Source organism: Acipenser ruthenus, chromosome 35 (genome assembly GCF_902713425.1).
Source record: "Acipenser ruthenus chromosome 35, fAciRut3.2 maternal haplotype, whole genome shotgun sequence".
In the NCBI taxonomy this organism is placed as follows: domain Eukaryota; kingdom Metazoa; phylum Chordata; class Actinopteri; order Acipenseriformes; family Acipenseridae; genus Acipenser; species Acipenser ruthenus.
The window spans coordinates 6,576,262-6,592,632 of NC_081223.1; the positions used below are offsets into that span (position 1 = coordinate 6,576,262).

General features: G+C 42.4%; 1 protein-coding gene, 1 long non-coding RNA gene and 2 other non-coding genes across 4 annotated transcripts; 1 reads left to right on the forward strand and 3 right to left on the reverse strand.

Moving 5' to 3' along the window:
- The first annotated feature begins 93 nt into the window (after positions 1-93).
- On the forward strand, positions 94-4,788 carry LOC117969657 (uncharacterized). Its single transcript, XR_004662629.2, has 5 exons — positions 94-860; positions 956-1,262; positions 1,483-1,589; positions 2,278-2,448; positions 3,997-4,788. It is a non-coding gene; the product is annotated as an uncharacterized LOC117969657 (long non-coding RNA).
- A 4,660-nt stretch (positions 4,789-9,448) lies between these two features.
- On the reverse strand, positions 9,449-10,316 carry LOC131705224 (histone H1-like). The gene has a single exon (XM_059007556.1). It carries the CDS (start codon positions 10,260-10,262, stop codon positions 9,645-9,647), a length of 618 nt encoding a protein of 205 aa, XP_058863539.1. The 5' UTR covers positions 10,263-10,316; the 3' UTR covers positions 9,449-9,644.
- A 3,838-nt stretch (positions 10,317-14,154) lies between these two features.
- LOC131705496 (small nucleolar RNA U3) lies at positions 14,155-14,360 on the reverse strand. Its single transcript, XR_009310449.1, has one exon. It is a non-coding gene; the product is annotated as a small nucleolar RNA U3 (small nucleolar RNA).
- A 1,273-nt stretch (positions 14,361-15,633) lies between these two features.
- trnam-cau (transfer RNA methionine (anticodon CAU)) lies at positions 15,634-15,705 on the reverse strand. The gene has a single exon. It is a non-coding gene; the product is annotated as a tRNA-Met (tRNA).
- Positions 15,706-16,371: the final 666 nt, after the last annotated feature.

The window sequence follows — 16,371 nt, forward strand, 5'->3', positions numbered from 1 at the left end:
TTCCTAATATCGGTCTGAAGAGAGTTAATAGACAATCGTGTGGTTGTGAAAGTGCAGATATATGTCATTTTTTCATATTACAGATGAAGACGATTCGGACAGCTTGGTGTCAAAAATAAGTCAATAAGAAACCAACCTGCACCCCCCAGCATCAACGCCACGAGCGCCTCAGTGTAAACACGGAACATGATGCGTTTCATCTAGATTGTTGCTGTGTGAATCGCATCCTGAAGGGAAAACATTGGAGTTCACTTTGAGTGTCTTATCTGATGATAAATTATAAGACGCTATTGCAATCTCTATTTGGTTTGGAAGGAATACCAAGGTTGCAGATATCGTAAAGTACAGATCATTTTGTGTACGTGGACGGCGGCTTCCATGTTTCCCTGTTTAGAATTCAGGAAGTACTCAAATGTTAAGATCGGTATCTCTTCATCAAAGGAGTCCTGCCTCAGAGAGACCACGGCATGCAGTTAAAACACAATGAAGCAGCATGTTTTGATGCAGGAGTGGCTAACGATTGCTCAACATGCTTGCATTTCCTTTACATATTGAATTCTGTTGGCAAATCTTGTGCGTAGCCTCTTGAGTGGGTAATACAGGGAACGAAGGCATTGTATTATCTTGTAAATGGTGTAGACTGATTTGGCCTTTGCTTGTGTTTGAAAACCATTTTTTTCTGTCTGAAAGGTGAGATATTGGTATATTGGTAGTGATGGAGTTTTTTTCTTTGGTGTAGTACACCTCTTGGTGATTCGAGTGTCCTAGTACGCAGAAGCAGGTCACCTCAGTGAACTCCAAGCATGAGGCTATGCAGTTTGTCACCCACAAACAGAACCGTTACAAATTTACTGAGCTTAGTAAGTATGCTGCTTCTATTGCTTTCTTTTATTTTAACCCCCTCGCCCGGTTTGGAATATCCAGTTGTTTTTAAGACCTTGTTTCAACGCTGCAGCTCCCGTGTTGACTCAGGAGAGACGCAGACAGGCGTGCACGTCCTCCGAAGCGTGTGCCGTCAGCCAGCCTGTCTTCGTACTGCGAGTCGACAGCGAAGCCAGCCAGACCGTTCGTGTCACAGGAAACGAAGTTCTGCTGACAACTCAGCCAACCTGCAGGCGCCCGGGCCGGCACAGGAGGCGCTGGTGAGCGACGAGACAAGGATTACCCGGCTGACTTCAATCCTTCCCACCCAGCCTAGGAGGCGATGGCACAGCCTGGATTGGAACCAGCGATCGCCACACAGGGAGCTCCCTGCAATTCAGGTGACACCGCATGAGCCCCTACTGCTTTAATTTCAATGTAAATGTAGATTTACAGCTTTTTATTTGTGCTCCATCACAAAACACTTTTGTGCGTGTGCCTTAACATCTTCAGAAATGAATGACGTCAGGTTTTGATGTAATCGCAGATTCAGTGTGATTTTGTATGCAGATTTGATTTATATTTATTGAGTGTTTTTTTATTTATTTTTCTTTTCTGTAGCTTCTCCAACACCACTACTGATTTGTAGCAGGAAAAGGTCAAGGGGCTTGCGTTTACCGTCTGCTTGTATCCTTGAGATCATTTCTCCAGTGAGTGAGAGGTACAAGGTAAATTCCTGCTATTAATATATATATATATATATATATATATATATATATATATATATATATATATTGCCTCGCGCCTCCTCGTCACTATGAACAGCTGACCGTTGTTTTCCGTGTCGTTGCTGTGTAACCATTTCAACAGTTACCTGTGAGTATTTAATTAGCATAACCCTTTTCCTCGCGCTAGGTGATGTTGTTGTTTATATAGTTGTTATTTTGTGTTAGTTAGTCAGCTTGTTTTTATTATTTTTATTTGTTTATTTAGCAGACGCCTTTACCCAAGGAGACTTACAGAGACTAGGGTGTGTGAACAATGCATCAGCTGCAGAGTCACTTACAACTACATCTCACCCGAAAGACGGAGCACAAGGAGGTTAAGTGACTTGCTCAGGGTCACACAATGAGTCAGTGGCTGAGGTGGGATTTGAACCGGGGACCTCCTGGTTACAAGCCCTTTTCTTTAACCACTGGACCACTCAGCCTCCCACTGCTAATGTTCCGTTCTTGTCAGCTAACTAGCGGGATCATTTGTTCTCAGTCGTCGTTTGTTTTCTACCCCTGTTAAATTCTTAGCTTATGTCACATCCCGTATATTTAGCGCAGTTCTGTGTAACGTTGTTAGGTTAATGTTAGTCTAGCAGGGGTCTGTTAGTTATCTTTCTTATTTGTGTTTTCTTCTCTGTTGTAGTTTCACACCCACCACACGGCAAATCAATGTGCTGAAAGTCCAAACGTCTTGTGTGGTGAAGAAGGAGGAGGGAGTTTAGCTGCCTGTCAACCTTGAGCAAGGACGACACTCTTGGGATGACAGAACAGCGCTCCTAATGAGAGTGAGGTCATCGCTTTACACGTGGTGCGGGTAAGGGGGTCATCATGGGATAAGAACCTTGTTTAATACACAGATCTTCATGATGCTGATTATATATTTATAGAAATATATGCTGATATAGTCACGCAAAAATTAAACTGTTAGTAATTTTAAAATGCCTAAGTTCCAGAAAAAAAAAAGATGTCGCAGGAATTAAAAAAAAAATAAAGTAACATTTATCTTGGATAATCTTTCAGAGGAATGTTCTGATGAAACTGGAGTCCGTGACGGAGAAACAGTCGGAGATTTTAACCCTTCTAAGAGCAAGGCAGATTTCTAATGGAGCTGTTGATTGTGAGATAATGAAATCGTCCATGCAGCGCTGTAAGGGAGTTAGAGGAATTGTTTGTACGCTTAGAAGAGGAGCACAGATACACAAAGAACATGGGGAGAAAACAGCAGGTTTTATAAATAACAAGTAGGAATAGAATGATCCTGGTGGACTCCCTTTCTATTGCTTCACATGTCACGTGAAGTATTAGTTTTGGATGCATTTATAATAAACCTCATATGACCTCTCCATACCTTTGTCTGTATTGTTGTGTACCCGGAGCTTTTGATATCTCCAGAATACTCTCATGTAATTGGGTTAGTTGTGTGGCTGTGTTTTTCGAAGGGGTCGCTGCTGTAGGAGATGAAGATCGGGAGATTGGCGGGTAGGATAGTAGGGAGTACATTTACAAGAGGGAACCTAATTAACTGGAATAAACTAATGTTGTGTCGTTGGCAATGCTACCTGAAAGCAGTGCCAATGTTATTACATAACATTAGTTACGAACGTTCTCGTAACATTTATGAAAACGTTCCAAAAAAATGTTCTTTAAACATGACTTAATGTTATCCTGACTTTCGAATAACATTCTCATAACGTTCTGGAACATCATTGTGTTCGCTGGGTTACTATAAAATCTATTACTGACACCTTGTGGTCATGATACGCAACTGCACGTCATCACATTTCTTATTGAATTTCTGCAAGTGTGTCACGTGATACTAGTTTCGTGTTGTTTGTATACTCTTGTATACAACAGCATTTATTTACTTTAACAACATAGAACAGTATAAACATTCTGCATGGACAGATGTGATCGCACAGTTTCGTTTTTCCAAAGCTGGTAAAGGATTTATTCGTGACTTAGGGCAGTACATGTGCTTATTAGAGTGACTGTATTTTGTTTATGACTGTAAGTAGCACTGGATAAGGGCGTCTGCTAAGAAATAAATAAATAAATAAATAATAATAATAATAATAATAATAATAATAATAATAATAATAATAATAATAATACTTACAGCGCATCGACTCCAACAACACGGGTGTAAAAAAAACCCTCATGAGTGTGTGTGTGTGTGTGTGTGTGTGTGTAAACATGTGTTTGCCTCTGCAGAAATACAACTGCAATACTCTGGGAAATGCATAACCATTATCTAAGAAAACAATGTGAAACAACTGATTTGGAAACAGGTTAACAACGCGAATGTAGTCGCATTTATTGAAATGTTCTTTAATCAGCAACACTATGCCTCTCTTATTCCCAGCACATCTCCACTCTGGCACGCACTTGCCAATTCTTCCTGAGCAACATCCGAAGAATCCGACCCTTCCTCACCAACTATGCTACCCAGTTCCTGGTCCAGGCCCTGGTACTCTCCCGCCTAGACTACTGCAACTCCCTCCTGGCTGGCCTCCCTGCGTCCGCCACCCGTCCGCTCCAGCTCATCCAGAACTCTGCTGCCCGCCTGGTGTTCTCTCTGCCTCGCTTCGCCCACGCTACTCCACTACTCCGCTCGCTCCACTGGCTCCCGATCACCGCTCGCATCCAGTTCAAGACTCTTGTACTAGCCTACAGATGTCTTGACCAGACTGAACCCAGCTACCTCCAGACCCTCATCTCTCCCTACACCCCCACTCGACTTCTCCGCTCCGCCTGCACTAGAAGACTGGCTCTACCTCCGCTACGCTCCCCTGCCGCCAGAGCCCGCTCCTTCTCCACCCTTGCTTCGCACTGGTGGAACGACCTTCCTACTGATGTCAGGACTGCCCAGTCCCTGACCACATTCCGGCGCCTCCTTAAGACTCATCTCTTCAGACAGCGCCTGTAGAACTCCTCTGTTTGTATCCTGGGACACTATCACCCTTCATTTAGATGTGCTTTATTTTGCTCTTATCTGCCCCCTATTTTACTGCTCTTAATCCTGTACTTCAGAATACTGTAATCTGCCAAGTGTTTAACCTGTAGTACTTTGTATTAATCACATCCTGATGTAACTGTCACTATTTAATCATATCCTGATGTAACTATCACTATTATCTGCTGTATTATTGAATTGTGGTTTGTCACACTTGTACTTTGCTTGAACAAAGTTATTGTATTTCTTGCTCTTATTTTATTACTTGTATTGTAACACTTGAAATGTATTTGCTTACGATTGTAAGTCGACCTGGATAAGGGCGTCTGCTAAGAAATAAATAATAATAATAATAATAATAATAATAACTATGCAGGGAATGCGAGTCAGCAGTTTGGTGGTTAACACGCGCTCACAGACACGGCTCAGTGGTGGGCGGGTCTAATGTGTGCGCGCTCTTCTTTGCTGGTTTCTTTTTCAATCAGGTCCGGTCTGCCTGTATGTAATAGAGCCTCAGCCCTCGTTTCAAGTATTGTGTTATTTTTATAATACGGATCTACAATATGTCTGGAAGAGGCAAAGGTGGTAAAGGACTTGGGAAAGGAGGCGCCAAGCGGCATCGCAAAGTGCTCCGTGATAACATCCAGGGCATCACCAAGCCCGCTATCCGCCGCCTGGCTCGCCGTGGAGGAGTGAAGCGAATCTCCGGACTGATCTATGAAGAGACCCGCGGGGTGTTGAAGGTGTTCCTGGAGAATGTGATCCGGGATGCCGTCACCTACACTGAGCACGCCAAGAGAAAGACCGTCACCGCTATGGATGTCGTGTACGCTCTGAAGCGCCAGGGTCGCACTCTGTACGGATTCGGAGGTTAAGGATATTCATTGGCTGCATTTGAACACAAAGGCTCTTTTCAGAGCCACCCACAATATCAACCACGAGTTTAAATCCGTTTACTAATCATTCACTTTCTACAACATGAGGAGTTGCTTTTTGGGTTAGGGTGTTAGTTATATATTTATGCATGTTGTTTATATATGTATCTGCGTAAACTCTGAATTCCAATGACATTGTATGTATAATATGCGTTTTGAGAGTTATTTTTTTGTTTAAAGAAAGTTTGCATTAATAAAGTACGGATAATGTATTAACGAGCTAATTTAATTAAGGTAGTATGTTGATGTAAACTAGGGAAAGAGGTATTGTTCTAAACTTGAACAGTCTTAAGCAAAAACACCGCTGCTTAACTTTAATATTAACAAACTGCTGATACCGCAGAACTAGCGGTGTGTTCACTGGAAACCCCTTCCAGCTCTCCTAACAGGAGGCTGCCTGTCACCGGGGGAATGCGCTGCTCAGATCTGCGGGATTATACAGCGGGTGTCGAGGCCGAGTGGGTAAGACGATGGACTGGGAATCCATTGGGGTCTCACCGCGCAGTTTCCAATCCTGCAGACAACGTGTAAATATCCATTTTGTATTATTCCGTGCCATTGTATAATCGCAATGAAACCATAGATAGGATGTCTATGAATGTTTTCATGTGGGCAAAAATCTGAGCCTGTGTTACTGAACCTCATCCCGAGGATACTCGGGTTAAAACAGGCACGGTGGTCTGAAAATCTACAGCGATATTTCGGTTATTTGTACTTTGGGGGGGAATGTTTTAATCAAACTGTTTTATAATGTAAATAAATTATTGGAACATATAATTTAAATTGGTATCATTGCAGATATAACTACCTTTACACAATGTAAACAAACTGGACAGTCAACAATATCGACTTTCTAGTTAACTGAAGTGCCCAGAACTCTAAACTGTAAACTAAAACCTATGAATTATAACAACTCGAACACGACTGTAGGGCAGTGTGGTTTTAAACACCTCTAAACGGTTACATTTTGTTACAGCTGTCTTCCAATTTAAAAATGCGCGCCAAGAGGAAACAAGACAAACCGCAGCAGAACAGCGCCAAACCAGAAACAGCGGGCAGGGAATGATACAACCAATCAGAGGCATGCAATAAGAGTCTGCACGCCCTCCTCCACTATGACGTCTTTTAACATTCTAACTAGTATTGCACCGTTCTGTCCAATCACGAATGAGCCGGTGTGTATAATAGCAGGAGAGCGGCCGCGCATTTATTGTTGTGATATTCTGAACTACAGTGAAGATGTCTGGAAGAGGAAAGACTGGCGGTAAAGCTCGTGCTAAAGCAAAGACTCGCTCCTCCAGGGCAGGACTGCAGTTCCCAGTCGGCCGTGTTCACAGGCTACTGCGGAAGGGAAACTATGCCCAGCGTGTGGGCGCTGGAGCCCCGGTCTATCTGGCCGCTGTGCTCGAGTACCTGACTGCTGAAATCCTGGAACTGGCCGGGAATGCCGCTCGGGACAACAAGAAAACCAGAATCATCCCGCGTCACCTGCAGCTCGCTGTCCGCAACGACGAGGAGCTCAACAAGCTGATGGGAGGCGTCACCATCGCTCAGGGCGGAGTGCTGCCCAACATCCAGGCCGTGCTGCTGCCCAAGAAAACCGAGAAGCCAGCCAAGAAATAAATCACCCGGACGCCGCTTTTACATCTTATAAACCCCCAAAGGCTCTTTTAAGAGCCGCCCACTTTTCTATAAAAGCGCATCGAATCGGTTTATTTTTATTATCTGAAAAATACCGAATGGTGACAATTGAAGCAATAAATAGTTAGTTTGTATTTGTGTGTGGCAGTGCAGCGCTGCCATGTCTGTTTGGAGCGATATCAAACACACGCCTCGCCTCAGCGCGTGTAGATCACGTTCCCACATTAATGCCACGTTCTTTACAAAGAGACAATCTGATACAATATCAATTGACTGCTTTACTTTGTTTTCGATCGAGCTACCTTGAAACATGCTTCTAGTTGGAAATCCACCCCCTCCCGTGTTTGTGTTTTATTGCGGGGATATACACCCACTCTTGGGTCCAGAAAATTGTCCCATCAGGAAATTGTATTTTCCGTGTTTTGTTTTTTGTTTGTTTGTTTAAAGTCTGATTATAGTTTTTGAATTGGGCTATTTTCTTTAGTGTTAAGGGTACATGCTTGGTTTATGTATTTTCTCTCGTCATAAATAAGTATTGCTTGCCATTGCTGAGCGTTTCTCCGTTACAATTTTAAACACAGACTGCTTAATCTGAATGGAATGCATTTCTTATACTGGGGATAAGCAATGTTGTCCTGAATGACTATACTGTATTTATTAAAAAAAAAAAAAAAGGCGCCAACAGCTCAGAAACAATAACTGCTTAACAGAATGCGCGCGCGCAGAATTCAAATGTTCCAATCAATCATTGAATCTGGAATATAGCCAATGAGGAACAGAGACCCGCCCTTCGGATCTCATAGCCTATCAGAGCAGCTCAGTTCCTATATAGTCTCTGGTATCGGCTGCTTGTGCCATTTACAGATTTATTTATAGTGTGTAATAGAGTTTGAAAATGGCAAGAACCAAGCAGACCGCACGTAAGTCCACCGGTGGAAAGGCGCCCAGGAAACAGCTTGCTACCAAGGCTGCTCGAAAGAGCGCCCCCGCTACCGGCGGCGTGAAGAAACCTCACCGTTACAGACCTGGCACTGTGGCTCTGAGGGAGATCCGCCGCTATCAGAAATCCACCGAGCTGCTGATCCGCAAACTGCCCTTCCAGCGGCTCGTCCGAGAAATCGCTCAGGATTTCAAGACCGACCTGCGCTTCCAGAGCTCCGCTGTGATGGCGCTGCAGGAGGCTAGCGAGGCTTACCTGGTCGGGCTCTTTGAGGACACCAACCTGTGTGCCATTCACGCCGAGAGTCACCATCATGCCCAAAGACATCCAGCTGGCCCGCCGAATCCGAGGGGAACGCGCTTAAACTACAAAACCCTTCAAATACAGCGAAACTTAAAGGCTCTTCTAAGAGCCACCACTTCTCTGAAAGTGTTATATTCCAATTTTAAATAAACAGCTGTAGTTTACACGGTAAGTGTTATATGTGTAAGTTTCGCAATTGGAACATGTTAACATTATATTATGAGTGCTTTTCGCTTTTCCTTCCCAACGTTGTGTTTCTTTTAAACCATCAAATCTATCTAGATGGAAAGAGAGGCTACATTTCAGGCCAAAATAAAAATCTGATATCAGATATAAAAGAAATGACGTTAATATCCTTAATCAATTTCATCGTCATTATATTTAATTACGTGCTGAAACATCACAGAAATGCCTCGTTTATTATAGGCGGAATTTCGGGAGGTGAACCGGCTCGGACTCGCTCAGCTTGTTCGGTGTGTAACAGGAACAGCTTCGAGTCTTTTTCTCAGAATCAGTTTGTTCTGTTTCTGTTCTAGCATCTTGGCTGACAGCGATGTGGGGATGATGGGGTTTGTGCTTGGTGATGTTTTTTCAGTCGGCAAGTTCAAACCAGTCTTTATATCATATGAAAAATAGCAACATTAATAAAATTGAGTCAAATACACAAAAACAATCTCGCTGTACAGTACAGACCATCGTAAATCGAGTGTTTATTGTAGTTTGCCAGTATTGCAGATACAGTTGTCATTGATCTAATGTATGTGTACAATGTGATAATTTTAATTGTAAGTCGCCCTGGTTAAGGGCGTCTGCTAAGAAATAATAATAAAAATAAAAGTATTGAACAATGTGACGTTTCCAAATCTAACACGAAATACTGTACAACTGCATTATGGCTTTTGATAGACTTTTACGACATCATTTCGTAGTTTATTTGATTACATGTCAAATAAAATATCTAAATGAGGTTATTAATTATTTTAAAGGTTTCAATCATAGAATTCGAGATAATGTAACACCTTTGTCCACAGCTGTACCTGCGGGGCGGCGCCATGTTTCACCGTCTTGGACTGCTCGCCGAGGAGACCGGGCTGTTCCACCGAGAAAGCGGAACACGTTCCACGGCAGCACATTCCACACATCGCCCTGTGTTTACAAGGACAACCTGCTCTTTTAGAAAGATGTTTTGGCTCTGAAAAGAGCCTTTGGGTTCACTGTCGCATCGTCGCTTTAACTGATCACTTCTTTTTAGGAGCCGCCTTCTTCGCTGCGGGTTTAGCTGCCTTGGTTACTCTCTTAGGTTTAGGCGCTGCCTTCACTTTCTTCGGGCTCTTCTTCACGACCTTTTTAGGCTTGGCAGCCGCTTTCTTCGGGCTCTTGGGCGCCTTCTTTACAGCTTTCGGTTTCTTCGCTTTCGTAGGAGTCTTCTTGGGTGTCGCTGCTTTCTTTGCCGAAACCTTTTTCGTTGTTTTCTTGACAACCACTTTCTTTGCCGCTGGTTTCTTTGGAGCTGCTTTCTTCTTGGCCGCCTTCTCCTTGGCTTCAGCTGCTTTTTTGTTGAGCTTGAAGGAGCCCGAGGCGCCGGTGCCCTTGGTCTGTAGCAGGGTCTCCTTGGTCACCAGGCTCTTGAGGGCTCTATTGACGTGGGAGTTGTTTTTCTCCACATCGTAGCCGCCGGCCTGCAGGATCTTCTTGAGCGCCGCCACAGACAGCCCGCTGCGCTCCTTGGAGGCAGACACAGCCTTGACGATGAGCTCCGACACGCTGGGACCCGATTTCTTGGGCTTTGCCGCGGTCTTCTTCTTGGGAGCTTTAGCCGGAGCAGGAGCGGCTGGTGCTGGATCAGTTTCTGCCATTTCTAATATTTCAACGCGGAGAAAACTCACACGTAATACTGAACTGTTCTGTGCGTCACAGAATGCGGTCAGAAAGGCGGAGAGCGGAACTTATCCGCGGGATGAGAACCGTGTAGACTCAACTGACCCGCAGGCAACAGATTCATTATGAAAACGTCCTGTCTTGTGTTTTCACGCTGCACAAAATATACAATTTGACAGTGAAATTGGAACAAATGTACACAAACAACCGGGGGTATCAAAACAGAAGGGTTGTGTTTACAATATAACGTATTCTTTAACCAGGACCTTTATTGCATTTTTAATTGAGGTGACCAAACCTGCAAAATCCTCCAGCGAAACCAAACTGCTCGCTCTGTACTTCGCTAGATTTTTTTGAATATAAGATGACAATTGTATCATTTAAAGTAACTGTATGATTGGTTTCACAAACGAGAAAGCTAGGCAAACACAACTTAAGTTTGAAGCGTGAAGTTTGTAAAACTGGACATTTAATCACCTTTATGTGCGGTGCGGTTAACACACTGCAGCCCGTTCTGCCGGATCATCCCCTTGTAATCGATTGGGAGAATTACTTTGTTGAATTGTATTTCTCTTCATCCCTGACCCACACTTGTTGCAACAATTTAAGTACCCTGGCATCAGCACGGCATTCTCTGAGTAGTTTAAATATTTCATTAGTAGTGTACTTCATAGGCAATGCCACCTCTTCCTCCTGGTGAGGAAAACAAAGGTTATTTTTTCCACTGTGTGTTTGCCTCTGCAGAAATACAACTGCAATACGCAGGGAAATACATAACCATTATGTTGGAAAACAATGTGTAAAAACTTATTTGGAATCAGGTTAAAGGACATTTCCATAAATACATTCACATTCGCGTTGTTAATCAGCAACACTATGCAGGGAATGCGAGTCAGCAGTTTGGTGGTTAACACGCGCTCACAGACACGGCTCAGTGGTGGGCGGGTCTAATGTGTGCGCGCTCTTCTTGGCTGGCTTCTTTTTCAATCAGGTCCGGTCTGCGTGTATGTAGCAGAGCCTCAGCCCTCGTTTCAAGTATTGTGTTATTTTTGTAATACGCATCTACAATATGTCTGGAAGAGGCAAAGGTGGTAAAGGACTCGGGAAAGGAGGTGCCAAGCGGCATCGCAAAGTGCTCCGTGATAACATCCAGGGCATCACCAAGCCCGCTATCCGCCGCCTGGCTCGCCGCGGAGGAGTGAAGCGAATCTCCGGGCTGATCTATGAAGAGACCCGCGGGGTGTTGAAGGTTTTCCTGGAGAATGTGATCCGGGATGCCGTCACCTACACTGAGCACGCCAAGAGAAAGACCGTCACCGCTATGGATGTGGTGTACGCTCTGAAGCGCCAGGGTCGCACTCTGTACGGATTCGGAGGTTAAACATTTGGACACAAGGACACGACCACAAAGGCTCTTTTAAGAGCCGCCCACCTTTTCATTTAAAGAGTTTAATTCTAAAACAAGCTCAATTTAGTACAACGCTAAGATCTTCAAAAGAATAAATCACATTTTTCAGAATGTTTTATATTGTTATCTCCAAGTGTTTTCTTTGTTTTAAAATGGCTATTTAGACCTATTTCACGCTGTGTAACGAGAGTATTTTAGGCTTAAAAGTTAAGTGTTGGATTTTTAACTACACAAATCCAGAAAAAAATAAAATTAAAATAAGCATTTCAGTGAATAAATCAATAAAATCAATTAATTGAATGGAATTGTATTTTAAAAGTGAACATTTTCAGTAATAATGAGAAAATACGAGCTCGGTTTTATCCGATTGCTTGCAGAATTAAAGTCAGATAAGATAAAAAAAAGTCTTATCTAATTTTATTTTCAGTACATTTTGTAATCAGTATAATAAATTAAAAGCAGCAAATCCTGATTCAGCTTTGACCTCCACGGTGTCGTCTTAATGAGCACAAAAAGTGACTTGGGTTTGATTATATTTCTATATTTAAGACGCATCGGGTGTGGATTTCAATACTGCTGTATACTGAGTTCTTCATGTATTTAATAAATGAAAAACAAAAGACCTAAACTAACCGCTCAAGAAAAAAGGCGCCGAATTCAAACCTGAACTCGAGAGAAAGAGAGATCTCAGCTCGCGGCAAAGTCACCACCCCCTCTGTTGCGTATCCAGTGAACAACCAATCACATCGAAGTACTCAGTCACCCGGGAGCGTTGCTAGGTTACCAGGTCAACATTCTCACTCTAAATGGTTTTTTAGTAGTAATTTGCATACAGACTCTATAAATACTGGGGCTCTGGGGCTGGTTACTCATTCATCTTTGAAAAAGCATCAGAGAAGGAAAATGCCAGAACCGAAAGCTGCACCCGCGCCGAAGAAAGGCTCCAAGAAGGCTGTTGCCAAGACCCAGCCTAAGGGAGGGAAGAAGCGCAGAAAGACCAGGAAGGAGAGTTACGCGATCTACGTGTACAAAGTGCTGAAGCAGGTCCACCCCGACACCGGCATCTCTTCCAAGGCGATGGGCATCATGAACTCGTTCGTCAACGACATTTTCGAGCGTATCGCCGGCGAGTCGTCCCGCCTGGCTCACTACAACAAGCGCTCCACCATCACTTCCCGGGAGATCCAGACAGCCGTGCGCATCCTGCTGCCGGGAGAGCTGGCCAAGCACGCCGTGTCTGAGGGCACCAAGGCCGTCACCAAGTACACCAGCTCCAAGTAAACCGAGACCGTCCCTGCTCCGTCTTTACAACACAAAGGCTCTTCTGAGAGCCACCCAAATACCGCAAAAAGAGTACAATTCTCATTTCAGTTCTCTGCACATTTTTAAATGGAAATGTTTAAGGTAAGGAGACTTACGTATTTATTTGGGAATACATTTAGTTTTAGTTTCATAAACTTAAATGTTTATCCGGTTTTATGAATTTTATTTTTCTTGTAAAAATCGATTCGAATCTGTTTAATTTCGACGGAAAAAATTGAATATGGATTGTTTCGACAAAACTGCGAATATTACAAGAAACATTACATTTGAGTTAAAATAAGCGTTCTTAGTTATTGAACAATATGCTTTTGTTGGTATCTCATTTATTTCATGTATATCGTTGCCTCCACTGGGATGCATTCTGTTGTACTTTGCAATTCAAAGGTTTGGTTGTGCATTGTTCTAAATCGAGAGTAGAACTGAGGCCAGTTTGAATTTCAGTGTTTACATTCATATATTATGTTTGTTTTTTTATTAATCCAGTGAAATGCACTGCCCAACTCTCAGTGTGTTCATAAACCTTGATTTAAAAAAATAAAAAAATAACTGCTTGATAATGTTAGTTGTCCAGTTTGTTTACATGCTCTCCATTTGCAAGCAGCAGCGCTTGCTGGAGCATCTTGAGAAACGCAGCCGTCTGTTTAAGTGAGATAGAGAGATCTCAATGACACGACACGTGATCTTCGTTCTGTTTGCACCAAGATCACCTCGAACAACGAAATGGACCTGGATCAATATGGAGATCGAGAGATTCGCCTGTAACAGAACTCCCATAGGCTATACTGCAGAACTTGTCTATTGCCATTGTGCTTTTTCTTTCTCCACTAGATGGCACTCTTCTTTCATTTGTAACGTCTTTATCTTTGGTTCATTAATAAAGAAACGGATGCCACTCTTCCTTGTAAGTGGGGATAAGCACAGGTTATTTTCAAATGTAATGTTTTTATTTAAGCTCATCTAGTCCTGCGTAGTGCAAATCACATTACTATATTTTTTAATCAGTCAAGGCCTATTTAAAGTGTTCTTAAATTGTTTTAACATTAGCATTGATCAATTTGAAATTTGCTTATTGTTTTAAACAACTGAACAATTGTAGGCTTGATGGTTTCTTTTTTCTGCGTTTCTCCCAGTATGAGATACGCACTCAAAATGTGTCCCCTTCCTTCAACAACCCCCGACTGAAGATTGGAGTGATCATCACTAGCAGCGAGCAGGTACCCAAAAACAACACTCATTGTCAGCTCGGTGCTGAGAGGAAAACACTCCCACTCCTCCTGGTGGATACCGAGACCAATCCCTTCAAAACATGTTTCACTCTAGAAATGATCCTTACAAATATAGTCTTAGCCTTTATTAGCAGACGTCGCCCCCAATTGGCAAGCTCTACTTCATATGATACAATGACTGGGCAACGAGGTGTTACATTAACAATACAAACTAACTTGAGACAGCCAAGCCGTTAAAGCATACCTTAAGTTTGTCGTGTGATACAAAAGCAAGTTTTTGGCATTTTTGCATTGCCTGCCTCGTCAAACATGCTCGAGCCACAGCACACAGCGCTGCTGCATCGGGACACAGAGGTGGATTTTAAAGCGACTGAATCAACGAGCTGAGACTACTCTTTGAAGAAATTGAAAACATACCTCTAGTCGAAATATTTGCTATTTAGTTATTATTATTTTTTTTTTTTAAGTTGCAATTGGCAGACTACATTGCCAAAGACAATCTGACTTGCTCGTATCAAGCTGCGATGAAGCCTATGAGAATCTCTGGCACCATTAAAGGGGAATTAGCTCAAATGGTAGAGCGCTCGCTTTGCATGCGAGAGGTAACGGGATCGATGCCTGCATTCTCCAGATAGTTTTAACGTATCTGCGTATTTAGTCCCAACGCATTATGGAGATATATACAAAGTGTGACAATTCTTTGTAACAGAGACGCCCGCCCTACATGTGTATTTAAAAACAGTCTCCTAATCTGTAATATTCCCCCGACTGAAAACTGCAGTGCGCCCTCCATCGTATGCCTTCAGAGAAGCACAAACGGAGATTTTTTAATATATTTTTTTAGCAATGGAAGAGTTTATGTTATTTGGGAATAAATATAAATGGCTTGAAGTTTGCTTGCATTGGTTTGCATACATGTAATTGTGATTACACCCAGAGACGGTGTTTTTTTTCATTTTCTTAATCCCATTAGAAGATGGCACTGTAATATGTTATTATTTCCTCCAATTACACTGAAGAAAAAAATGTGTTCTGTTTTTTAGTTCAAAATAATACAAAACAAAAATATTCTTGCTGTTTGCCGAAACCCGGGATCGAACTAGAGACCTTTAGATCTTCAGTCTAACGCTCTCCCAGCTGAGCTATTTCGGCTTGACAAGCCTCTGTTTTCGAGATAACATTCTTTTTTTAGTACAGTTGTACTATAATTAAACAGATTTCTAAACAATCCGATAGTAACATATATAATCTCAAAGCGCTATAATTTATTTCAGCTCTAATGAAAGACAAGTATCCTTGCGCATTATATCATCGTTGATTGCGAAATGTAATATTAATTAATTGCCTTCAGTTAATATTTTAGAAAAACTAATTTGCTTACAGAAGAAAAACTAGCAGAGGATGGTTTCGATCCATCGACCTCTGGGTTATGGGCCCAGCACGCTTCCGCTGCGCCACTCTGCTACAGCTGCCTCATGACTGAATTACCAAGCAGCAGAAAAAACTGAACTCATCGTTTTAACCAGCCACACGGCAGTGGCCGGGGCGAACCATGGAAACGTCGCAAATCAGAGATGATCCGTTTTCTTTTCTCCCAAATAAGGTATGCAAAGTATGCAACTTTTCTGCCCACTTTGATCACAGGCAGTTTTATCGCCCAGTTTCGGCTGCCAATTCCAATATTCTGTCTCTCTAAAGCATCTTAAATCGTGGAAAGCGCTCTTTGTTTAAAATTACACTGAAGACTTATTTTGTTCTTCCATGCTTACAAATAGACATTTTGTTGTTTTTAAGTAGATTTTGTGAAGCGCATATGGGGCGCTATAGAAAATATATATGATTAATTAATTAATTAATTAATTGATTGATTGATTGATTGATTGATTGATTGCTCTTATTGTATGACTTGTATTGTAACACTTGAATGTATTTGTATTTGCTTGCGATTGTAAGTCGCCCTGGATAAGGGCGTCTGCTAAGAAATAAATAATAATAATAATAATAATTAATTGATTGATTAACTGATTGAATGTTATCCTGCGTTCGGTCTGGCAGGTTTAATTCTTCAAAAGACAACGCCGAAGGGTCTGATAAATGACATTGTAATTATTTGAGATGATGCATGTAGAC